Source organism: Heterodontus francisci, chromosome 20 (assembly GCF_036365525.1).
Source record: "Heterodontus francisci isolate sHetFra1 chromosome 20, sHetFra1.hap1, whole genome shotgun sequence".
Taxonomy (NCBI): Eukaryota; Metazoa; Chordata; class Chondrichthyes; order Heterodontiformes; family Heterodontidae; genus Heterodontus; species Heterodontus francisci.
In genome coordinates, this window is record NC_090390.1 from 32,544,584 (window position 1) to 32,571,336 (window position 26,753).

Sequence of the window (26,753 nt, forward strand, 5' to 3'; positions counted from 1 at the left end):
TTCTTTAATTAGTTTTAGAGGACCTCTTATCTCATGTCCATAAACTAATATAAAAGGACTAAAACTGGTAGACTCATTAGGTGAATCCCTAGTGGCAAACAAAATAAATTCTAGCCCTTTATCCCAATCATGGGGATATTCATGAGAGTATGCCCTGATCATTGTTTTGAGGGTCTGATGATACCTTTCCAAATCTCCCTGTGTCTGTGGGTGGTATGCTGAGGACTTGAACAGTGTTATATCGAAATTATCCATATCTTCCTGAAAATTTTTATACATAAAATTGGAACCTTGGTCTGACTGAATCTCAAATCAGTAATCCATATCTAGTGAAGAACTGGGTTAAATTCTGCACCATTACCTTAGCAGAAATTGTTCTTGAGGGAATGGCCTCTGGGAACCGAGTAGCCATATCCATGTTAGCCAGTGTATATTGGTGTCCCGCTTTTGTTTTTGGTAAAGGTCCTACACAGTCTACCAATAGCCTACTAAATGGTTCCCCAAAAACTGGTATGGAAATTAGAGGTGCCGGTTGTATGGCAGGTTGTGGTTTGCGCACAATCTGACACGGGCACGTTTTACAAAACTGCACCATGTACTTGGAAATACTTGGCCAGTAAAAATATCAATTAATACGTGATTTGGTCTGCCGGATCCCCACATGTACCACTATAGGAATTTCATGGGCTCTCCTTAATAGTTCCCAGCGATACTTTGGCAGTACCATCTGGTGAACTACTGTCCATTCTTCGTCCGCTGATCTGTGAGGAGATCTTCACTTCCTCAACGGAATCCCATCTTTAATATAGCAGCCTTCTAGAACTCCTTTTGCCTCAGCTTCGGTTAGAGCTGATTGTACCACTTTATTTAACTCTGGATCGGCTTGCTGAGCCTTGATCAGAGAAAATTTATTAAACATTTCCTTTGGAATATCCAAATCTCCCAAAAACTTTTCAGATATTCGGTTATCTGTCTGTGGTGCCAATTTTACCTCTGACAATGGAACTTGTTTAGCTATTGCTCAGATTCCTACACATGAAGGAAAAATTCCTGGAACCTTTTCCTGCAACTGTTCTGTCTCTTTAATTTCACTTGTTTTTTCTGTGACTACTGGAGAAGCTACTACCTTCACTCCAGCCAAATCATTCCCCAGGAGTAGGTCAATTCTGTGACTGGAAAACTATGAACAACTCCCAAAGTTCCAGTTCTAGACATTAGATCACACTCTAGGTGCACGCGATATAAAGGTACAGGTATAGATTCCATGCCAATATCATGTACTAAAACATTGGTATTCAGTATGCTCTCTGGTGGAAATCTTATGCTTTTCCCCAGCAAAAGAGTTTGGGTGGCTCCTGTATCCCTATGTGTAACTATATGTTTACCTGCCTCACTTGAGGGATAAGGAGTTACTTTTCTTTTTGACAAGAATTCCCAATAACTCTCAGGTATCTTACTCACAACCCCTGCATTCACAGTGGTTTTTGTATTTGGCCTTACAGCTACAGTCAGAGCTACATCCTGATCTGTTGTACTCTTGGTCAGGGCCCCTTTCTTTATGTTGGGTTTGTGTATCCCAATAAGTCCAATGGATTTACCCCGCAAGTTCCAGCATTCTGCACAAAGTTGTCACACCTTGTGACAATGATGACACATAGGCTCGTGGACCTCATTTCCACCCTCAACATCTTCCTTTCTGGCTTGAGGAGGAGATCCCGGGGCGTTCCCAGCTGTCCCTTCTTGTCCCTGGCCCCTTCCTTTCACCCACCTACTTTCTATCCTCGTGTTTGTGGGGGTGACGGACAAGGGGTTTGGGCTTATAAACAAGCTCACAATCATCTGCAATTTCCACTGCCTGTCTGGCCATTGAAATCGTCTGGTTCTCTCCATGGGTTCTTACTAACGGAGGGATTGAACTTTTAAATTCTTCCAGGAGAAGTAGTTCCCTGAGATTCTCATACGTAGCCTCTACCTTTAGTGTCCGTATCCAGTGATCAAAATTAATTTGCTTTACCCTCTCATTCTATATAAGTCTGCCCAGACAGTCTCCTGAGGTTTCGAACTTTTTGCTGGTAAGCTTCAGGGACTAACTTATACACAGTGAGAATAGCCTTTTTTTGCTGTCTCATAATCTGCAGAAGCCTCCTCATGGCATAAACTGCATGAGCTTTGCCCATCAATCTATTTTACATAAGCAACATCCAGCTTTCCTTCGGCCACTTTATCTGTTTGGCTATCTTTTCTAAAGAAATGCAAAATGCTTCTATGTCCCTTTCCTCAAACTTAGGGAGGGCTTGTACAAATTTAAACAGCTCTCCACTGGGTCCTCAGCTGGAGTCAGATCTTTCTTCACCAGGATTTTCACTGGAGTCAAGACCACCCCTTGTCTTAGTTACATCTTTTTAACTTCGAATTCCCTTCTTTCTCTTTCTCTTTGAAATGCTTTTTTCCCCCTCTTTTTCAAATCAAGCTTCTTCATTGTCAATTCTCTTTCAAGCTCAAGTTTTTTCAATTCTTTTTCCTCCTTTTTCTGTTCAAGCTTAGGTTTTTCCATTTCCTGTTCCTGCTCAAGTTTTTTCATTTCCAATTGCAACTGAATCCTAGCTAATTCAACTGCACTATCCTCTGGTTTGCCTTTTATTCCAATTTCAAATGGTGTGCTATTACTTAATTATGTCTGCTTTCTTAGCTCCTGGTGTTAACTCTAACACCAACAGTTCTGCCAAATCCTTTAGTTTAACCTTGGTGAAGTTTCTCAAATCACTCAGTGATACATCCTCCTTCCCCAGAAAAGTTGCAGCAACTGTTAAAGACATTCTGGTAGAGTAAACTTAATCTACTGCACAAGAAGCGTCGTTGTTTTTTCTTTTACCTTTTCAATTATTACTCCACTTACAATTGCACGTCGTCAGTGTTGGATTATCCTGCAAAGAACCCCCAATTATATGTTACGACTGAGGCAGGAGGAGTGCACTGTTTATTTTAGTTCCACCTCTCCACAGGTCTCAACATACATTTAAATTTTTTCTCACTTACCGATATGGTCAATCATAGACTCAATTTTTATCCCAGAATAAAACAGACCAACCAGGGTTTTTAATAAACAACAAAATTATCAGTTTATTATAAAAACAAGTCTTAACCAGTAATGAAGCAAAGCATAAACACACAGATCGAAATATAAAATTTCCCTTTTTACCTTAGACACACATGCACACACACATATATGTCGGTTAACCGAAAAAAATATGGAGATTTATTCTTTAGAGCTCTTGTACAAAATGAACAAGAAAAAAATACATTCGCCAAAATACTTGCTAATTCTCAAAGAAAAAGGAGACGATGTGAAAAGATGCTAGAAGTCTTTTTCTGGTTTGGCGTCCCAAGTATGTATAGATGGCTGTCACTGGGATCTTCCTAGAACAGTTCTTGACAGGCGACATTGAAGATCAGTTTGTGCAGGCTTTCCAGGAAAAATTCAGTAACAAGGGATTCAGGCAGTGTCTTACACTTGCTTCTCAAGAGATGAAAAATTGGCAAGCTTTTTCAAAGAGCTGGAACAGACTAAGCTGGGGTTTTGCTCCCTTGGCAAGTTTTCTCCAACTGTCTTTCAAACCATTGTCCATATCCCAACTCACTGTCCAATGTGTTACGACCAGGTGAGAAAGGGGTCTCGGGTTCCCTCTCAACCTTCATCTGATGTTACCGTAACAGAATTTAATTTTAAACATGCTATTCTTTAGCTCCCTCTTAGTGAATCCTTGTTCACTAATTTCCAATTATAAGGCAAAGAAACTAGCCAAACAGGTTTTCTTAGGTTTAAAGAAAAAAGGTTGAACTTTATTTAACTTAAACTCTAATTTGGTTAACGCCTAAGGATACGCGACGCGCCCACGCTAGCATGCATATGCGATACACACATGCCGATAGAGACAGAAAAGAGCAGAAGAAATAAAGTGGAAAAGTTGGAGGCGATATCTGAAAATAGTTTTGGTTACTGTTCTTTGAACTCACTGTAGAGTCCTTCATTGTAGGTAGGTGTTGCTTTTCCTTGGGGCCCAGTATTCTTCATAAACCTTGTTCGATTTCGGAGACTTTTCTCTCTTGCGGCTGATGTGTCCTCAGTGGGTTCAGAGGCTTGTGAGAAAGAGATGGGAGCAGACAGGAGAGGTCTTCTCACTCCAGGAGTGACTCTGTGGCCTGTTCCAAAAAAAACCCTGGACCAGCCAGTTATTCACGTGACCAGCTGGTTTAACCAGTCCTGGCTTTTGTGGATTGTATCACCTTAGCAGTCTCTGAAATGTTGTTCCTTACACCTTCAATGTCTGGTGATCAAAATCCATTGTGGGTTGAATGCGTCAGGGAATGGTCCTTTTGTTTCCACAGGCTCTGTATGTTAATATGCAACTGTTTTTCAGCTAAGTGTCTGGCAGCCCTTGTAACAGACCTTCTCTTCTTCCCAGCAAGTTTAAAATCAATGCTCATGTGACAAAATTAATAGGCCTCATTCTTGGCAGGTCAGACCTGCATGACAAATGCGAAACTAAAAACAATGTCACAAGGGACAAGCTTCCCCGATAAATCTTGACCTGTCATTTCTTTGTAAACATCTTTCCCAAGTTAAAAAGAGCCCCTGCTGGGTAATTATTTGAAAATGGGTACCTACCAATAACTATTTACAATCCAGATCTCTGTGACCCTTGTGTATATAAAAAAAAAATCCATGGACTCCTTTTCAGTTTTAAAACCCAAATCTTCAAAGCTTAACCAAAAAATGGAAGCACTCATAACAATATATGTTATTTATAATTATATGCATAAATATCAGCAAAACTCTTCGGTTTTGTTTTAGAGGTTGACTTTTGTTACAGTAACAATGTATATTTGAATGATATGATGCAGTATTTTAATTGACAAGCTTTTCCAATTTAGAAAAGGCTTGTGATAGTGTTATAGTACACGGCAGATTAATTTACAAATGTGCCAGTTTTAAATTTATTTAAGAGTAAGCATTTTTGATTTGTGCGGCAATATTGTGTTTATGAATTTCTGTTTTAAATGCAGTGTTTTGTTTTAGTCACAGCCCATTAGTTTCTCTGTTGGACTCATTTAAAAAGAGATTGTGTAATTTTTGAACGTTGTTACTGTATGAATATCAATAATTATGCTGTACACAGTTTCCTTCTGTAGTTACTGTACCCTGAATGGACTTTACACAAATTGTCATCTTTCCCATTAGTTGCTCTATGCGAATAGGAATAAATAAGGAGTTAGTTACTTCGGTAAGCAGGGAAGTGATCTAGATTGACATGGTGCAATCAGTTTTCCAGCACCAACACAACGTGTTTCTCTTTGACTGATAGAAGTAAATTTAGTCATACTGGTCGCAATGCAGATTCAAGGTTGATGGGAATTTCACAGGACAATCTTGAACTTTTGCATTTGGTTGTGGAACCAATAATAAAGTCTGTTTCCTTTAGGCGGAAGTCCTATTTTATGCTATTTGATTGTGGAAGTGTAGAGGGAGTAAAGTATTGCAATTGACTGAAGTCAGGCTAGAACCACAGTTCTAAACTATAATAAAGCACCGAACAAAAATATTGCTGAATGCATTTTGTGTCCAGTTTAACATTTTGATGAGTCATTTTGATGTGCAATACTCATTTTCTTATATATCTCAACGAAATGTTTCGGCAGCTAACTTCTAAAATTAATTCGTCATCCTACCTTTCACGAATCGTTAGTGCTTGCATACTTGAACTGTAAGTACAAACAAATACTTGGGCATCAAGTAAGTTTAAAAAATTAAGTTGCAATGCTATTTTATATATCAGTAGTACAGATGGTTCATTGAACACTATGCCACAGTAAATATAATTAATTGACGTTAGATTGGAAATACATGACAAAACTAAATGAGAATTTATCAGGCAAAATCATATGCAATTAAGTGTGTTGTGCCAATCTGTTAAGTGGGCTAAATGCACAGAAGTCATACAGGTATTTTATAGACTCATTATCATTGAGTAGGTTATACAGTAGTAGGTATGCCAAAAACTTTGCCTTTCAAAGGAACAAATCTTTTTTGCTGTCACTTCATAATATTTTTTTGTTTGTTTCTTTAGGAGGCCGGCCAGTTGTATTTCTACAACATGGTTTACTAGCTGCTGGAAGTAATTGGGTCACAAATCTGGCAAACAACAGCTTGGGCTTTATACTAGCGGATGCTGGTTTCGATGTCTGGATTGGAAATAGCCGAGGGAACACATGGTCCAAAAAACACAAAAGCATTCCAAGTTATAAGGATGAGTTCTGGGCTTTTAGGTAACAAATATGGTTTTATTTTACTGTAATAGTTTACATCTTTTGTGTACTTTTTTAACCACAGTTCAACAGTTCTACCAATGGAAGTTGTGTGGCTTGGTATACAACAGACTAGTTTTATGTATTTAACTTAATTTGGATAATTTCCTATTTGGAAGATGAAAATTAAAATTTTTGGGTATTTTGTTTGAACAATTCTGTCAGATATTTAACCAAACGGATTGACAAGTACAGTTATCTCCTCGAAACAGAAGCACAGATTTGATCGAGGTATTCAAAATCATGAGGGGTTTGGACAGAGTAGATAGGGAGAAACTATTCCCACACGTGAAAGGTTTGAGAATGAGAGGCACAGATTTAAAGTAATTGGCAAAAGAGGCAGCGAGTGGTTCAGGCAGTGCATTCCAGACCTTAACCACTCGCTGCTGCTTTTGCCAATTACTTTAAATCTGTGCCCTCTTGTTCTTGATCCTTTCACGAGTGGTAACAGTTTTTTTTTATTCATTCATGGGATGTGGGCGTCACTGGCCAGGCCAGCATTTATTGCCCATCCCTAATTGTCCTTGAGAAGGTGGTGGTGAGCTGCCTTCTTGAACCGCTGCAGTCCATTTGGGGTAGGTATACCCACATTGCTGTTAGGAAGGGAGTCCTAGGATTTTGACACAGCGACAGTGAAGGAACGGCGATACAGTTCCAAGTCAGGATGGTGTGTGACTTGGAGGGGAACTTGCAGGTGGTGGTGTTCCCATGTATTTGCTGCTCTTGTCCTTCTAGTTGGTCGAGGTCGCGGGTTTGGAAGGTGCTGTCTAAGGAGCCTTGGTGCATTGCTGCAGTGTATCTTGTAGATGGTACACACTGCTGCCACTGCGCGTCGGTGGTGGAGGGAGTGAATGTTTGTAGATGGGGTGCCAATCAAGCGGGCTGCTTTGTCCTGGATGGTGTCAAGCTTCTTGAGTGTTGTTGGAGCTGCACTTATCCAGGCAAGTGGAGAGTATTCCATCACACTCCTGACTTGTGCCTTGTAGATGGTGGACAGGCTTTGGGGAGTCAGGCTGATGGGGTGGTAATTGGCCGGGTTGGACTTGTCCTGCTTTTTGTGTACACGACATACCTGGGCAATTTTCCACATTGCAGGGTAGATGCCAGTGTTGTAGCTGTACTGGAACAGCTTGGCTAGGGGCGCGGCAAGTTCTGGAGCACAGGTCTTCAGTACTATTGCCGGAATATTGTCAGGACCCATAGCTTTTGCAGTATCCAATGCCTTCAGTCGTTTCTTGATATCACGCGGAATGAATAGAATTGGCTGCAGTCTGGCATCTGTCATGCTGGGGACTTCAGGAGGAAGCCGAGATGGATCATCAACTCGGCACTTCTGGCTGAAGATTGTTGAAAATGTCTCAGCCTTATCTTTCGCACTGATGTGCTGGGCTCCCCCATCGTTGAGGATGGGGATATTTGTGGAGCCACCTCCTCCAGTTAGTTGTTTAATTGTCCACCACCATCACGGCTGGATGTGGCAGGACTACACAGCTTAGATCTGATCCATTGGTTATGGGATCGTTTAGCTCTGTCTATCGCATGCTGCTTACGCAGTTTGGCATGCAGATAGTCCTGTGTTGTAGCTTCACCAGGTTGACACCTCATTTTGAGGTATGCCTGGTGCTGTTCCTGGCATGTCCTCCTGCATTCTTCATTGAAACAGGGTTGGTCTCCTGGCTTGATGGTAATGGTAGAGTGGGGGATATGCCGGGCCATGAGGTTACAGATTGTGGTTGAGTACAATTCTGCTGCTGCTGATGGCTCACAGCGCCTCATGGATGCCCAGTTTTGCATTCCTAGATCTGTTCGAAATCTATCCCATTTAGCACGGTGATAGTGCCACGCAACACGATGGACGGTATCTTCAATGTGAAGGCGGGATTTCGTCTCCACAAGGACTGTGCAGTTGTTCATGGACAGAAGCATCTGCGGCAGGCAGATTGGTGAGGACGAGGTCAAGTATGTTTTTCCCTTGTGTTGGTTCCCCCACCACTTGCCGCAGACCCAGTCTAGCAGCTATGTCTAGAGAGATACAGCACTGAAACAGGCCCTTCGGCCCACCGAGTCTGTGCCGACCATCAACCACCCATTTATACTAATCCTACACTAATCCCATATTCCCACCGCATCCCCACCCGTCCCTATATATTTCCCTACCACCTACCTATACTGGGGCAATTTATAATGGCCAAATTACCTATAAACCTGCAAGTCTTTGGCATGTGGGAGGAAACCGGAGCACCCAGAGGAAACCCACGCAGACACAGGGAGAACTTGCAAACTCCGCACAGGCAGTACCCAGAATTGAACCCGGGTCCCTGGAGCTGTGAGGCTGCAGTGCTAACCACTGCGTCACTGTGCCGCCCCTAAAGGACTCAGCCAGCTCGGTCAGTAGTGGTGCTACCGAGCCACTCTTGGTGATGGACATTGAAGTCCCCCACCCAGAGTACATTTTGTGCCCTTGCCACCCTCAGATCTTCCTCCAAGTGGTGTTCAACATGGAGGAGTACTGAGTCATCAGCTGAGGGAGGGCGGTAGGTGGTAATCAGTAGGAGGTTACCTTGCCCATGTTTGACCTGATGCCATAAGACTTCATGGGGTCCGGAGTCGACATTGAAGACTTCCAGGGCAACTCCCTCCCTACTGTATACCACTGTGCCACCACCTCTGCTGGGTCTGTCCTGCTGGTGGGACAGGACATACCCGGGGATAGTGATTGCAGTGTCTGGGATATTGTCTGTAAGGTATGATTCTGTGAGCATGACTATGTCAGGCTGTTGCTTGACTAGTCTGTGGGACAGCTCTCCCAACTTTGGCACAAGCCCCCAGATGTTAGTAAGGAGGACTTTGCAGGGTTGACAGGGCTGGGTTTGCCGTTGTTGTTTCCGGTGCCTAGGTCGATGCCTAGGTCGATGGTCCGTCTGGTTTCAGTCCTTTTTTTTTTTATTGACTTCGTAGCGGTTAGGTACAACTGAGTGGTTTGCTAGGCCATTTCAGAGGGCATGTAAGAGTTAACCACATTGCTGTGGGTCTGGAGTCACATGTCGGCCAGATCAGGTAAGGACAGCAGATTTCCTTACCTAAAGGACATTAGTGAACCAGATGGTTTCATGGCCATCATTAGACTAGTTTTTAATTCCAGATTTATTAATTAAATTCAAATTCCACCTTCTGCTGTGGTGGGATTCGAAACCATGTCCTGTGTTGTAGCTTCACCAGGTTGACACCTTATTTTGTGGTAACCCTCTGGGTTACTAGTCCAGTGATAATACCACTATGCCATCGCCTACCCCTATCTACTCTATCCAGACTCTCATGATTTTGAATACCTCTGCCAAATCACCTTTCAGCCTTCTCTTTAAGGAATACAGCCCCAACTTCTCCAATCTATCTTCAAAACTGAAGTTTCTCATCCCTGGAACCATTTTCTGAGTATTTTCTGCGCTCTCTCAAATGCTGTCACATCAAACAAAAAACCTTTTTTAAAAATTTTGGTCCTATCTTTTAAGAAAGAAATACTGACTTTGCATTTATATAATGCTGTAAGTCATATTTTACATCAAATGAATTACCTTTTACGAGTGTAATCACTGTAATTATGCAGACGAGCACAGCAGCCAATTTGCACAGCAGTATGATAAATGACTAGTCAATCTGTTTTGAAGGTGTTGGTTGAGGGATGAATGATTTCCAGGGCACCGGGAGAACTCCGTGTTCCTCTACAGTGGTGCAATAGGATCTTTTACATCCACCTGAAGAGGCAGACCGGGCCTTGGTTTAATGGCTCATCCGAAAGACTTCCTCGATACAGCACTGAGTGGTCAGCCTAATTATGCTGTCAAATCCTGCAGTGTGGTTTGATTCCCATTCTTCTAACTTGGGAAAGATGTTACCACTGAGCCAAGCTGGCATTCTGCAAAGATATGCTGCAATACAAAAACATAATATCTTATTTAGGAGTACTTTATAATCAAATGGGATTTTTACCCAGGAAACAATTGCTCTAGCAATTGGCCTCCTAGTCATCCCTCTGTATTGATGTAAAGCTTGTGTTTGCTTTAAAAATGTACAATTCTTATATGATACATTGTTATATTCAGGGTTATGAGATTGCACTGGAGTCTGCATGTGATTAAAGTACAATTTGATCATCAAAGTCAACTCTGAAGTTTTACTCTGACTCGTATTGAAACAGTTTTGCTCATTGTGTTCAGTAAAGTGATTGTACTATATATAAAAAGAAATAACATTCATGTGACTAAAAATTAGGTGGCCCTGAAATCTGCTAATGTGATATAAAATCAGGATACATGATAATTGCTTGGAATCATGTTTGCTTCCCACACTTTTAATTAATATTAAAAGCATGACTGATTTTATTTGGAGAACAGAATAGCTACCCAAATACTGGCTGGGTCATGAAACACATTGGGCTGGTTTCGTTGTTGCTGCCACCATGTACGGGGGCCGTCGTAAAAAATGGTGGCCCGCATGCAAGGGTTTTACTCCACGGAGCTGCCGTGCACTTATACACGGCGGCTCATTAACATGGCTGGGGTGGACTGTTTTTCCCCCCACCCCTAACCCCTGATTACGTGGAGGGGGCGGGCGAGCTGTCCTCAGCAATGGCATCCGCGCCACTGTGCAGGCGCTGGCGCCATTTTTAAAGGGCTTCCAGCTCTTACATTTACTTTAAATTTTTAAAGACGCAAGTCATTAAACTTCCTTACAAATAATTAAATGAATGTCCCCAACCCCCCTCCAACCTCCCCAATAAATTTACATTTCATTCTTTGCCCTCTCCACAAAATACTCACCTCTCACTTTCTGGACCCGACCTTTCTCCCCACCCCCACAAAGGTGAGAAACTTTTAACTTTACCCCTTCCCATCGCCCCTTAGACCAAACAAGTAAGTTTGACCCCACTCCGCCCTACTGCACTGATAAACTTACCTCCTACCCCCTCCTCACAGGTGTCGCGCCTCATTTCCCCGAACGGGGATCCGAAGGTGCGTCCATGCCAGCCGCCAGGATGAAGATTGCGGCGGTACATCAGGAGGTGACGGGAATGTCATTAACTAAGGTATGTTAATGATATTGAATCTTTAAATTGAGGTCCCATCGCCAAGTGGCTGGGGGGCTGCCACAAGACCACCGCTGCTGGCCAGATCAGGACAGACACTGCCGGCTTCAAGGTCAGTGGCCAGCCTCATCTGGGGCAATCTTGGTGCCCCCCCCACCCCCCCCCTGCCACGGATCCCAACGTCGAGGCCCCTATAAAATCCAGCCCATTGTGACTTGTAAAACTTTGCCTGTATTAGATTTTCAGATAAATGAATTAGATTGTTTGTGTGTGTTTGTTTTAGCTGCCTGAGATTTGTTTTAATGTTTGTTTTAGCTGCCTGGACACGATTTATGATGAGCTGGTTTGTGATATTTTCTAGCTTTGATGAAATGGCCACTAAGGATTTACCAGCGGTAATAGACTTCATCCTCCAAAAAACATCGGAACAACAACTATATTATGTTGGTCATTCTCAGGGAACAACAATTGGTAGGTCAAACACCCACAATTTTCAATTTATTTGTCTTCAGTAGCATTTTTATATATTGTTATGACCAAGGCAGGAGGAGTACACAATTTGTTCTAGTTCCACTTCTCCACAGGTCACAACACACGTGTAAATTTTCCCCCTTACCGATACAGTCAATCATATACTCTATTTTCCCCAGAATAAAACACACTAACCAGCTTTCTTTAATGAGCAACAAAATTATCAGTTTATTATTAAAAAAAGTATTAACCACTGATGAGGTAAAGCATAAACACTCAGTTTTGAAATTTTAAAGTTCCCTTTTTACCTTAGACGCTCACACACTCGCTCACACACACACATTCACTCTCACACACATACACCGGTTAACCGGAAAAATAAAAGGGATTTTTGTTTAGAGCTCTGTTACAGACAAAAAAAACCCCACTTAAGCTGAATACTTGCTCATTCATGAAGAAAACAGCAGATGAGATATGTTGTGTTCCAAAACTGACATACACTCTGGCCTCTGAGTACATGTAGATGGGTCACTGGGATCTTTTTAGAACCGTTATTTTCAGGCAGCATTGAGTATTAATTTAGCAGGCTTTTCTTCAAAGACAGGAGACTGGATGGATTAACACAGTGGACATCTCAGGGTCTTTTAGATAGGTGCTGGAAAGCTGAGCTGGGTTTTAGTCTTCTCTCCTTTGGGAATTCCCTTCTCTCCTTGTAAGTTCTCTTCCTTTTTCTGCAGGCTTTTTCAAAGAAATGGAATAGGCTGGGCTGAACTGGGGTTCTGTCCTTCAGTTTTTTAAAAAACTCCAAGCAATTTGTGTGAAGCTGGAAACAGAAAATCCATCTTCTGACACGTCACATCTTTGTAAATATCTTCGCAGTTACCAGGGTTTCTGTTATATTTTTAACTTGAGTCCTGTAACAACCAGTAAATGTTGTTGTCAATTAGGTCCTTTCAGTGTTCTCTTGATGACCCTCTTGGGGGGGAAAAAACTTGTCTAACATTTCTTCGGTTTGACTGAATTCTCAAAAAAGTATTTTTAACCAAAACAGAAGCACTTTTGGAACAGTATTAAGTGGTATAAGCAGAGTGAGAGTTGAAACAATTGAACTCAAAAGAAAAGAAACAAGATGTCAGCTTTGCAATGACACTACAATGCCATAAATTTGGAACGCCATTGCTGTAACATTGGGCTGAATTTTACCGGGCCCCTGATGTCAGGGGTTGTCGTGAGGGGGGCCCGGAAAATACCTCCAGGAGAGGCCTCTCATGGGCCTTGACGCCGGGAAGTCCCCGCCTCATATTACTGGTGGCGGCATCACAATTTACATATGTTAATATATAATCATTAATGAATGAATCACTTGCCTGCTGCCACCAGCTGTCCCGCAGCGATATTCCGGTCGTGTGCCAGAACTCCTGTTTGGAGATCTGAGATGAAACACTGGTTGGGAGGAGGGTGTAGGTACGTTTTCAGCGGGTGGGGGAGGAGTGGGGAAAACTATTGCGATTGGTGGAGGGGATAGTGGGAAGGGGTTGAGGGTAAAAGGTTATAAACTTTCGGGCGGGTGAGGGAAGGTTGGGATTGCAAAGTAAGTTTTTTTTTGGTGGGGGGAGAGGGCAATTCATAAATTGTTCTGTCATTGGGGGGGTGGTGGGAGAGGGGATTGAAGCTTTTATTAAATTTTCATTTTATAGAACCTGTAACTTAAAAAATTTAAATTAAACTGAAGGGCTGGAAGCCCTTTAAAAATGGTGCCAGTGTTTGCACGGTGGTGTCGGATGCCGTTGCCTGGGACGGAGCGCCCGCCCCCTCCCATGTCATTGTTTGCGGGGGGCGGTCTGCCCCGGCCATGTAAATGAGCCGCCATGCTAAGTATCGCAGCGGCTCTGCAGAGCAAATCTCAGCATGTGCCCCACCACTTCTGAAGCTCACCGCCAATGGAAAAATTCAGCCCATTATGTTGGGTATGAAGAGAATTGCTTCATTCTTGACCAGGAAATTGATCTCGTCAAAGTTTGTTCATTTGCTCTGAACTCACTTTGTTGATCAAACATGAGATTGTTGCAAAACCTTTTGCTCCCTATGGGTTCCATGAACTCTGAAAGTGCCTTGGGACATTTTATTGCGTTAAAGTTTCTAGATAAATTTAAGTTGTCACTGGCAGTAGAAATGCTGGTTTGTATTGAGGACTAACTTTGGTCTTTTGTGGATAGGTACAAAACCTCTTCCGCTGCTTAAATGTGGAAAAGAATCATTGATTGGGCTGTTAAAATAGAGCCTGGGAGAAATTAGTTCTGCAGAGCTTTGGAAGTACAAGCACGTGTTGGGGCCGGGATCTTTCTCTGGAACCAGACTTTAAAGGAGATACTTGACTTTTGCATTAGGTTCAGATGATTGGATTGTTGAACTTCAGTGAGATTGAAGTGTTTGCCTTTAGATTTCAGAAAATTAATCAAATTTGAAATTGAAGGACTACAGCTTGGTTCACATTGAATTATATAATCTTCATAAGTTGGTGGATGCAGAAACAGATTTGACTATCGTCATTTGAGAATTGCGCAGCTTTGGCTGACCGAGTTCTATCCCTAGCTAATTAATGGCGTGGTCTTTTGCAATTAGTAATTCTTATGGCGATAGATCACTGCGTGTATTTCTACTTGCCCAATCATATTCCTATACTGAAGCACATCTCTTATTAAACCAGGGTTTTGAAGCAGTGCCACTGTTCAACTGCATGTTGGGATATGAAAATCAGTTCTCCCATTGTATGTTGAGAGCACATATCAGGAAATCATGGGTGATCTTCCCACTATTTTCTGTCCACAAACATAATTTTGGAGAGTACTATGAATCGTCTTTGGCCTCCTTATCTCGAGAGACAATGGGTAAGCGCCTGGAGGTGGTCAGTGGTGTGTGGGGCAGCGCCTGGAGTGGCTATAAAGGCCAATTCTAGAGTGACAGGCTCTTCCACAGGTGCTGCAGAAAAATTTGATTGTCGGGACTGTTACACAGTTGGCTCTTCCCTTGCGCCTCTGTCTTTTTTCCTGCCAACTGCTAAGTCTCTTCGACTCGCCACGCTTTAGCCCTGCCTTTATGGCTGTCCGCCAGCTCTGGCGAATGCTGGCAACTGACTCCCATGACTTGTGATCAATGTCACAGGATTTCATGTCGCGTTTGCAGACGTCTTTAAAGCGGAGACATGGACGGCCGGTGGCTCTGATACCAGTGGCGAGCTCGCTGTACAATGTGTCTTTGAGGATCCTGCCATCTTCCATGCGGCTCACATGGCCAAGCCATCTCAAGCGCTGCTGATTCAGTAGTGTGTATAAGCTGGGGATGTTGCCCGCCTCGAGGACTTCTGTGTTGGAGATTCGGTCCTGCCACCTGATGCCAAGTATTCTCCGGAGGCAGCGAAGATGGAATGAATTGAGACGTCGCTCTTGGCTGACATACGTTGTCCAGGCCTCGCTGCCATAGAGCAAGGTACTGAGGACACAGGCTTGATACACTCGGACTTTTGTGTTCCGTGTCAGTGCGCCATTTTCCCACACTCTCTTGGCCAGTCTGGACATAGCAGTGGAAGCCTTTCCCATGCGCTTGTTGATTTCTGCATCTAAAGACAGATTACTGGTGATAGTTGAGCCTAGGTAGGTGAACTCTTGAACCACTTCCAGAGCGTGGTCGCCAATATTGATGGATGGAGCATTTCTGACGTCCTGCCCCATGATGTTCGTTTTCTTGAGGCTGATGGTTAGGCCAAATTCATTGCAGGCAGCCGCAAACCTGTCGATGAGACTCTGCAGGCACTCTTAAAGCAGCATCGTCAGCAAAGAGGAGTTCCCTGATGAGGATTTTTCGTACTTTGGACTTCGCTCTTAGACGGGCAAGGTTGAACAACCTGCCCCCTGATCTTGTGTGGAGGAAAATTCCATATAATTCCATATGTTCCCTTAATTGCAGTTCACAATATTTAGTAGTGATTTTTTAATGACTTTTTATAGCACCTATATACTGAAAGTTATGAATGTCTAAGTTTAACAGACAACTTGCATTCGAGTTGAATGTCTATAGACAATTTACAGATTGCTTGTTTGAACTGATTAACGTCTAATAAACATAAACTGCACACTTAATAGACTTTTAAAAATTATAAGTTTTAAAAAATCTTGAATGGAACTTACTTTCGTTCTTGCATCCAACATGAAACTTTTAAAAGTTGAATAAGAATTGTAACATTGGCTTTTCAGTTCTCCCGTAACATTTTGTTTTTCCTTACTCAGGTTTCATAGCCTTTTCTACAATGCCTGAGTTAGCAAAGAAGATTAAAGTCTTTTTTGGCTTGGCTCCTGTTGCAACGGTTAAATATTCTGTCAGCCCACTAGCAAAACTTGGGCAATTTCCAGAGTTTTTGATCAAAGTAAGTGCTTCCTTTTTATCTTAGAGTGGATAAGATGGAGCTGGGTAGAGTCTAGGATGCACTTAGCCTCATTCTTATAAGTTACATTCTATTCCATTGGTGCCTTGAAGAAAGAGGAGAGGTATCACCTATCCGCAACAAGAGCAGAGTTGAGTAGCATTATGCCAAACTACATTCCTTGCTGTGCAATTAATATAATCCAGCAGTAGGTGATTTTAACTTCCCAAATATTGACTGGGACTGCCTCAGTGCTGAGGGATCAGATGGGGAAGAATTTGTTAAGTGTGTCCAGGATAGTTTTCTGAAGCAGTATGTGGATGGCCCTACTAGAGAAGGGGCTACACTCTACCTCCTCTTAGGAAATGAGGATGGGCAGGTGATTGATGTGTCAGTGGGAGAGCACTTTGGGACCAGTGACCATAACTCTATTAGCTTCCAGATAGAATTAGAACATTACAGAATTAGAACATTACAGCGCAGTATAGGCCCTTCGGCCCTCGATGTTGTGCCGACCTGTGAAACCATCTGACCTACACTATTCCATTTTCATCCATATGTCTATCCAATGACCACTTAAATGCCCTTAAAGTTGGCGAGTCTACTACTGTTGCAGGCAGGGCGTTCCACGCCCCTACTACTCTCTGAGTAAAGAAACTACCTCTGACATCTGTCCTATATCTATCACCCCTCAACTTAAAGCTATGTCCCCTCGTGTTTGCCATCACCATCTGAGGAAAAAGACTCTCACTATCCACCCTATCTAACCCTCTGATTATCTTATATGTCTCTATTAAGTCACCTCTCCTCCTCCTTCTCTCCAACGAAAACAACCTCAAGTCCCTCCGCCTTTCCTCGTAAGACCTTCCCTCCATACCAGGCAACATCCTAGTAAATCTCCTCTGCACCCTTTCCAAAGCTTCCACATCCTTCCTATAATGCGGTGACCAGAACTGCACGCAATACTCCAGGTGCGGCCTCGCCAGAGTTTTGTACAGCTGCAGCATGACCTCGTGGCTCCGAAACTCGATCCCCCTACTAATAAAAGCTAACACACCATATGCCTTCTTAACAGCCCTATTAACCTGGGTAGCAACTTTCAGGGCTTTATGTACCTGGACACCAAGATCTCTCTGCTCATCTACTCTACCAAGAATCCTCCCATTAGCCCAGTACTCTGCATTCCTGTTACTCCTTCCAAAGTGAATCACCTCACACTTTTCCGCATTAAACTCCATTTGCCATCTCTCAGCCCAGCTCTGCAGCCTATCTATGTCCCTCTGTACCCTACAACATCCTTCGGCACTATCCACAACTCCACCGACCTTCGTGTCATCCGCAAATTTACTAACCCACCCTTCTACACCCTCTTCCAGGTCATTTATAAAAATGACAAACAGCAGTGGCCCCAAAACAGATCCTTGCGGTACACCACTAGTAACTAAACTCCAGGATGAACATTTGCCATCAACCAGCACCCTCTGTCTTCTTTCAGCTAGCCAATTTCTGATCCAAAGCTCTAAATCACCTTCAACCCCATACTTCCGTATTTTCTGCAATAGCCTACCGTGGGGAACCTTATCAAACGCCTTACTGAAATCCATATACACCACATCCACTGCTTTGCCCTCATCCACCTGTTTGGTCACCTTCTCAAAAAACTCAATAAGGTTTGTGAGGCACAACCTACCCTTCACAAAACCGTGCTGACTATCGATAATGAACTTATTCTTTTCAAGATGATTATAAATCCTATCTCTTATAACCTTTTCCAACATTTTACCCACAACCGAAGTAAGGCTCACAGGTCTATAATTACCAGGGCTGTCTCTACTCCCCTTGAACAAGGGGACAACATTTGCTATCCTCCAGTCTTCCGGCACTATTCCTGTCGACAATGATGACATAAAGATCAAGGACAAAGGCTCTGCAATCTCCTCCCTGGCTTCCCAGAGAATCCTGGGATAAATCCCATCTGGCCCAGGGGACTTATCTATTTTCACACTTTCCAAAATTGCTAACACCTCCTCCTTGTGAACCTCAATCCCATCTAGCTTAGTAGTCTGAATCTCAGTATTCTCCTCGACAACATTTTCTTTCTCTACTGTAAATACTGACGAAAAATATTCATTTAACGCTTCCCCTATCTCCTCTGATTCCACACACAACTTCCCACTGCTATCCTTGATTGGCCCTAATCTAACTCTAGTCATTCTTTTATTCCTGATATACCTATAGAAAGCCTTAGGGTTTTCCTTGATCCTATCCGCCAATGACTTCTCGTGTCCTCTCCTTGCTCTTCTTAGCTCTCCCTTTAAATCCTTCCTGGCTAGCTTGTAACTCTGAAGCGCCCTAACTGAGCCTTCACGTCTCACCCGAACATAAGCCTTCTTCTTCCTCTTGACAAGCGCTTCAACTTCTTTAGCAAACCACGCCTCCCTCGCTCGACAACTTCCTCCCTGCCTGACAGGTACATACTTATCAAGGACACGCAGTAGCTGCTCCTTGAATAAGCTCCACATTTCGATTGTGCCCATCCCCTGCAGTTTCCTTCCCCATCCTACGCATCCTAAATCTTGCCTAATCGCATCATAATTTCCTTTCCCCCAGCTATAATTCTTGCCCTGCGGTATATACCTGTCCCTGCCCATTGCTAAGGTAAACCTAACCGAATTGTGATCACTATCACCAAAGTGCTCACCTACATCTAAATCTAACACCTGGCCGGGTTCATTACCCAGTACCAAATCCAATGTGGCATCGCCCCTGGTTGGCCTGTCTACATACTGTGTCAGAAAACCCTCCTGCACACACTGGACAAAAACTGACCCATCTAAAGTACTCAAACTATAGTATTTCCAGTCAATATTTGGAAAGTTAAAGTCCCCCATAACAACTACCCTGTTACTCTCGCTCCTGTCGAGAATCATCTTCGCTATCCTTTCCTCTACATCTCTGGAACTATTCGGAGGTCTATAGAAAACTCCCAACAGGGTGACCTCTCCTCTCCTGTTTCTAACCTCGGCACATACTACCTCAGTAGATGAGTCCTCAAACGTCCTTTCTGCCGCTGTAATACTCTCCTTGATTAACAATGCCACACCCCCTCCTCTTTTACCATCTTCTCTGTTCTTACTGAAACATCTAAATCCCGGAACCTGCAACATCCATTCCTGCCCCTGCTCTACCCATGTCTCCGAAATGGCCACAACATCGAGATCCCAGGTACCAGCCCATGCTGCAAGCTCACCCACCTTATTCCGGATGCTCCTGGCGTTGAAGTAGACACACTTTAAACCAAGTTCTTGCTTGCCAGTGCCCTCTTGTGTCCTTGTAACCATATCCCTGACCTCACTACTCTCAACATCCTGTACACTGGAACTACAATTTAGGTTCCCATTCCCCTGCTAAATTAGTTTAAACTCCCCCGAAGAGCACTAGCAAATCTCCCCCCCAGGATATTGGTACCCCTCTGGTTCAGGTGAAGACCATCCTGTTTGTAGAGGTCCCACCTACCCCAGAAAGAGCCCCAATTATCCAGAAAACCAAAACCCTCCCTCCTACACCATCCCTGCAGCCACGTGTTCAACTCCTCTCTCTCCCTATTCCTCGCTTCGCCAGCACGTGGCACGGGCAACAACCCAGAGATAACAACTCTGTTTGTTCTCGCTCTAAGCTTCCACCCTAGCTCCCTGAATTTCTGCCTTAAATCCCCATCTCTCTTCCTACTTATGTCGTTGGTGCCTATGTGGACCACGACTTGGGGCTGCTCCCCCTCCCCCTTAAGGATCCCAAAAACACGATCTGAGACATCACGAACCCTGGCACCTGGGAGGCAACACACCAACCGTGAGTCTCTCTCGTTCCCACAGAACCTCCTATCTGTTCCGCTAACTATGGAGTCACCAATGACTAATGCTCTGCTCCTCTTCCCCCTTCCCTTCTGAGCAACAGGGACAGACTCTGTGCCAGAGACCTGTACCCCATTGCTTACCCCTGGTAAGTCGTCCCCCGCAACAGTATCCAAAACGGTATACCTGTTGTTGAGGGAAACGGCCACAGGGGATCCCTGCACTGCCTGCTGATTCCCTCTCCTTCCCCTGACGGTAACCCATCTACCTACTTCTTTTACCTGAGGTGTGACTACCTCCCCATAACTCCTCTGAATAAGCCCCTCCGCCTCCCGAATGATCCGAAGTTCATCCAGCTCCAGTTCCCTAACGCGGTTCTCGAGGAGCTGGAGTTGGGTGCACTTCCCGCAGATGCAGTCAGCAGGGACACTCTTGGCGACCCTTGCCTCCCACATTCTGCAGGAGGAACATTCAACTGCCTTAACCTCCATTCCCAACAAATCTACTGAAAAACCAAAAAAAAAAAGTCAAAACTTGTTAGCTTAGCAATCCGACGGACAGAACTTTTTAAATAAAAAGCTTACCTTATCAACACAACAGAGTCCTTTTTTTTGGTTAGAGGAGGAGGGTGGGTGGGAGACACTACACGTGTAGTGTCTCGGGTACAGCCACCGCCCAAATATATAGTTTTTACTTACCCAGCAGTCCCCTGGTCCTCCGAAAACAAAAGGGAATTAACTTTAACTTACACTGAAACTGACCTCCCAGCTGCAAGTTCGCTCCGCACCTCCGCTTCTGTCAAAGCTGCTGCAACCAAAAGAAAGTGATTTTAAACCGCCCAAATATATAGCTTTTACTTACCCAGCATAGTTATGGAAAAGGATAGGACTGATCCTCAGGTTGAAGTCCTAAATTGGGGGAAGGCTAATTTCAATGACATCAGACAGGGACTCTCAAAAGTTGAATGGGAGAGGCTGTTTACAGGTAAAGGGACGTCTGGCAAGTGGGAGGCTTTTAAAAGCGAGATAAGAAGAGCACAGGACCGGCATGTTCCTGTTATATGGAAGGGCAAGGCTGGCAAGTTTAGGGAACCTTGGTTGATGAGGGATATTGAGGGTCTGGTCAGGACAAAGAGGGAGGCATATGTCAGGTATAGGCAGCTGGGATCAAGCGAGTCCCTCGAGGAGTATAGGGGATGTAGGACTACACTTAAGAAGGAAATTAGGAGGGCGAAAAGGGGCCATGAGATTTCCCTGGCAGATAAGATACTTATAGAATCTTTTAGGATTCTCCTTTATATTAAGAGTAAAAGGGTAGCTAGGGAGAGAGTAGGTCCCCTTAAGGATCAGTGTGGCAATCTATGTGTGGAGCCACGGGAAATGGGCGAGGTCTTAAATGAATATTTCTCGTCAGTATTTACCGTGGAGAAGGTCATGGAAGCTAGTGAGTTCAAGGGACGGAACAGCAATATCCTGGAGCATATCAACATTACAAAGGAGGAGGTGTTGGAGGTTTTGAAGCGCATGAAGGTGGATTAATCCCCAGGCCTGACCTGGTGTATCCTGGGATGCTATGGGAAGCAAGAGAGGAGATTGCCGGGGTCCTGGCAAAGATTTTTGTATCATTGTTAGCCACGGGTGAGGTACCAGAAGACTGGAGGATAGCTAATGTTGTGCCTTTATTTAAGAAGGGCAGCAGGGATAAGCCAGGGAACTACAGGCCGGTGAGCCTTACATCAATAGTGGGAAAGTTATTGGAAAGGATTCTGAGAGACAGGATTTATATGCATTTGGAAAGGCATGGTCTGATTAGGGATAGTCAGCATGGCTTTGTGCGTGGGAAATCATGTCTCACGAATTTGATTGAGTATTTTGAGGAGGTGACCAAGAGGATTGACGAGGGCAGGGCGATGGACATTGTCTACATGGACTTTAGCAAGGCCTTTGACAAGGTCCTGCATGGTAGGCTGGTCCAGAAGGTTCAAACACATGGGATCCAGGGTGAGCTAGCCAATTGGATACAAAATTGGCTTGGTGATAGGAGGCAGAGGGTGGTAATGGAGGGTTGTTTTTCAGATTGAAGGCCGGTGACCAGTAGTGTGCCGCAGGGTTCGGTGCTGGGCCCTCTGTTGTTTGTCATATATGTTCATGATTTGGATGTGAATGTAGGGGGCATGATTCGTAAGTTTGCAGATGACACCAAAATTGGTGGTATAGTGGACAGTGAAGAAGGTTGTCCAAGGTTACAACAGGATATAGATCAACTGGGAAAGTGGGCAAGGGATTGACAAATAGAATTTAACGCAGACAAGTGTGAAGTGATGCATTTTGGGAAGTTAAACCAGGGCAGGACATATACAGTGAATGGCAGGGCCCTGGGGAGTGTTGTTGAGCAGAGAGACCTTGGGGTGCAAGTACATAGTTCCCTGAAAGTGGCAACACAGGTAGACAGGGCGGTGAAGAAGGCGTATGGCATGCTTGCCTTCATCGGCCGAGGCATTGAGTACAAGAGTTGGGACATCATGTTACAGTTGTACATAACGTTGGTTAGGCTGCATTTGGAGTACTGTGTGCAGTTCTGGTCGCCGCACTACAGGAAAGATGTGATTTAAGCTAGAGAGGGTGCAGAAAAGATTCACAAGGATGTTGCCTGGTTTGGAGGGCTTGAGTTATAAAGAGAGATTGGATAGGCTGGGTCTGTTTTCCCTGGAGCGAAGGAGGCTGAGAGGGGCCATGATAGAGGTATATAAAATTTATGAGAGGCACAGATAGGGTAGATAGCCAGAGTCTGTTTCCCATGGTAGGGGTGACTAAAACTAGCAGACATAGATTTAAGGTGAGAGGGAGGAGGTTTAAAGGGGATCAAAGGAGTAAATTTTTCACAGAAAGAATAGTGGGTATCTGGAATGAGCTGCCTGAGGAGGTGGTGGAGGCAGGAACAGTAGCAACATTTAAGAGGCATCTGGACTTGAATGAGCAAGACATAGAGGGATGTGGAATTAATGCAGGCAGGTGGGATTAGTATAGATAGGCATTAATGTCAGCATGGACGCGGTGGGCCGAGGGCCTGTTTCTATGCTGTACGACTCTATGACTCTACTTGACAATTGTAAGTGTAAATTGTCTTTCAAGTACAGTTCATCTGAAGTTATCTCCAAGAACTGGCTGCTACCTGTCCCTTTTGTAAAAAAAAATTCACGTATCTATTATTCTGATATCTGTGAGGGAGGAAGGGACTGAGATGATTTGCGGCTGGGAAAGCTAGAGGTACTGAATTCTCTCAGGTCCTGTTGAATTTAACAAATTCAAATTTTTTTTTCAACAGGTTTCCTGGCTGCAGCCAGACAGATTGACAGTCAGGCTGAGTGTTGAGTAGGAAGGCTGCTGGGGACTGGAGCAGAACGAAGTCCAATATAGGGTGGGAGAGTTGGCCATCGTGGGGTGGGGGGAGGTGCTTTTTTTTAATTCATGGGATGTGTGTGCCATTGGCGAGGCCAACAGTTGTTGCCCATCTCTAATTGCCCTTGAGAAGGTGGTTGTGAGCTGCCTTCTTGAATCGCTTCAGTCCATCTGGTGTAGGTACTCCAAAAGTGTTGACACAGCGACAGTGAAGAAATGGCGATATCGTCCCAAGTCAGGATGGTGTCTAGCTTGGAGGGGAACTTGCAGGTGGTGGTGTTCCCATGCGTCTTTTGCCCTTGTTCTTCTAGGTGGTAAAGATTGTGGGTTTGGGAGGTGTTGGCGAAGGAGGCTTGGCAAGTTGCTGCAGCGCATCACTACTGCCACTGTACGGTGGTGGCGGTGGGAGTGAATGTTTAAGGTGGTTGATGGGATGCTGATCAAGTAAGTTGCTTTGTCCCAGATGAAGTCAAGGTTCTTGAGTGTTGTTGGAGCTGCAGTCATCCAGGCAGGTGGAGAGTATTCCATCACACTCCTGACTTGTGCCTTGTAGATGGTGGACAGGGGAATTGGATTTGGGGAGTCAAGGGGTGAGTTACTTGCTGCAGAATTTCCAGCCTCTGACCTGCTCTTGTATTTATATGGCTGGTCCAGTTCAGTTTCTGGTCATTGGTAACACCGCCCCCATCCCCACCCCAGGTGTTGATAGTGGGCGATTCAGCGATGGTAATGCCATTGAATGTCAAGGGGAGGTGGTTAGATTCTCTCTTGTTGGAAATGGTCATTGCCTGTCACTTGCGTGGCGCGAATGTTACTTGCAACATATCAATGCAAGCCTGAATGCTGTCCAGGTCTTGCTGCAGATGAACATGGACTGCTTCAGTATCTGAGGAGTTGGGAATGTTTCTGAACACTGAAATCATCAGTCGTCCCCACTTCTGACCTTATGATTGAAGGAAGGTCATTGATGAAACAGCTGATGATGGTTGGGCCTAGGACACTACCCTGAGAAACTCCTGCAGTGATGTCTGGCGCTTAGATGTTTGGCCTGCAACAACCACAACCATCTGCAGATCATGGAAGTCCCATCATAGTGTTTTTAAACGGTTAGCTTGGTGGGTGGGGGAAAACATTCCTGGTCCGCTTGGCCCACAAGCAGTGCTATAAAGACATTGTTTGATTCAGCTCTTTACGCCTCCCTTCAGCTTGGGAAACCCGGCCTGCAGCGTTAAAACTAAAAGTTAACTTAAATTGGAGGCATGCGGCCTGCTTAAAGTATTTTAGTATCTGACCTACCTTTGGAGGGCTACCCAGAAGGAGGTTGGCTAGGGTTGGGTTGCCCGTTTTTAAAATTTTGGTCTATGGCATCTTAACCTGCTTCTGCAATTTGCAGCCATGGATTTGATGGATGTTCAGGTTTCCATTACTCCCTCATAAAGCTAATGCTTCCAATGGAATTGCTGTATAGCTGAATATTTAAAAAAAAATAAGCTGATAGCTAAATGCACTATTGGAGCTGGGATTTGGTTCTCCATTTAATATATGATGTAAGTAGTACAGTATTTTATTCCATGCAGCAGTGGTTCTCGAACCTTTTTGGTTGAAGGACCCCTTATCAAATGGATTAGTGATCACAAACCCATCTAAATTATAATACTATAAAATACTCATAATATGAAAATTCTAGATAAAGAGTAGTTTTAGTAATGCTCGTAAGAAAGCAGGTATTTACTTACAGATATTTACTTAAAGATTGCTTACAGTTATGTTTAGTTTAGTTTAGAGATACAGCACTGAAACAGGCCCTTCGGCCCACCGAGTCTGTGCCGACCATCAACCACCCACTTGTACTAATCCTACACTAATTCCATATTCCTACCACATCCCCACCTGTCCCTATATTCCCCTACCACCTACCTATACTAGGGGCAATTTCTAATGGCCAATTTACCTATCAACCTGCAAGTCTTTGGCATGTGGGAGGAAACCGGAGCACCCGGAGGAAACCCACGCAGACACAGGGAGAACTTGCAAACTCCACACAGGCAGTACCCGGAATTGAACCCGGGTCGCCGGAGCTGTGAGGCTGTGGTGCTAACCACTGCGCCACTGTGCCGCCCTTATAGTGACCTTTGTGCTACTTTTAGCACTCCTCCATCTTAGGTGAGACAGCCACCCCACTGTGCTGCACAAGTGGCAGTTGCAATCCTCTCCTGTCTCCCGGATAGCACCACCTCTACTACTCAAAAGTCTGGCCCTGCTTGGTAAGCACTCTCCGATCCCCTAGAATGTCTCTCTGGATATCGAGGGGTCTGTGGACCCCAGTTTGAGAACCACTGTCATGTAGGAACAAGAAAAGGCCAATCAGACTGTTGATTTGCTTCTGATTTGGCCAACTTTCACTTTTCCTACCCTAGACCCAGACTCCTCTGAATCCTTCTTTGCTTGGGAATCTAAAATCTGAAACCATGTTTTATTCTTCCGTGTGAATTCTTTTCTAGTACTACAATCATAGCTGTAAATAATACGTCATGAATGGTCTTATTAATGCAATACTAGAACTTACCTTAAACATTCACTCCATCCACCACTGGTGCATAGTGGCAGCAGTGTGTACCATTTACAAGATGCACTGCAGTAACTAGTCTGGGCTTCTTGGACAGCAGCTTCCAAACCCGCGACCTCTACTACCTAGAAGGACAAGGGCAGCAGGTACATGGGAACACCACCACCTGGAAGCTCCCCACCAGCACCCCCAATGCCCCTCAAATCTCACACCATCCTGACTTGGAACTATATCGCTGTTCCTTCGTCGTCACTGAGTCAAAATCCTGGAACTCCCTCTCAACAGCACTGTGGACCGCAGCGATTCAAGAAAGCAGCTCATCCCAACTTTCTCAAGGACAGTTGGGGATGGGCAATAAATGCTGGCCTTGCCAAGAATGCATAAAAGAAAACATGCATTTATATATCGTCTTCAACATAGAAAAACACCACAAGGCGCTTCAGAGTTGTGTAGTCAGGCAAAAATTAGCACCAAGCCAAATAAAGAGATATTAGGAGGTGCTGCCTAACAGCTTGATCAAAGAGATGGGTTTTAAGGAGGGCCTTAAAGGAGGAGAGGGAGGTGTTGGTGTTTAGGGAGGAATTCCAAAACTAGATGGTATCCT

The 26,753-nt window shown here is 44.2% G+C and overlaps 1 protein-coding gene across 5 annotated transcripts in view; it reads left to right on the plus strand.

The window, feature by feature from the left end:
- Nucleotides 1–26,753, plus strand: part of lipf (lipase, gastric) — a 95,934-nt gene that overhangs the window by 54,319 nt on the left and 14,862 nt on the right. For all 5 annotated transcript variants that reach the window (XM_068052527.1, XM_068052528.1, XM_068052529.1 and 2 more), the window contains exons 5-7: nucleotides 6,126–6,324; nucleotides 11,808–11,917; nucleotides 16,201–16,337. In XM_068052527.1, coding sequence (XP_067908628.1) covers nucleotides 6,126–6,324; nucleotides 11,808–11,917; nucleotides 16,201–16,337 — 446 coding nt within the window. The remainder of the gene's footprint in view (nucleotides 1–6,125; nucleotides 6,325–11,807; nucleotides 11,918–16,200; nucleotides 16,338–26,753) is intronic.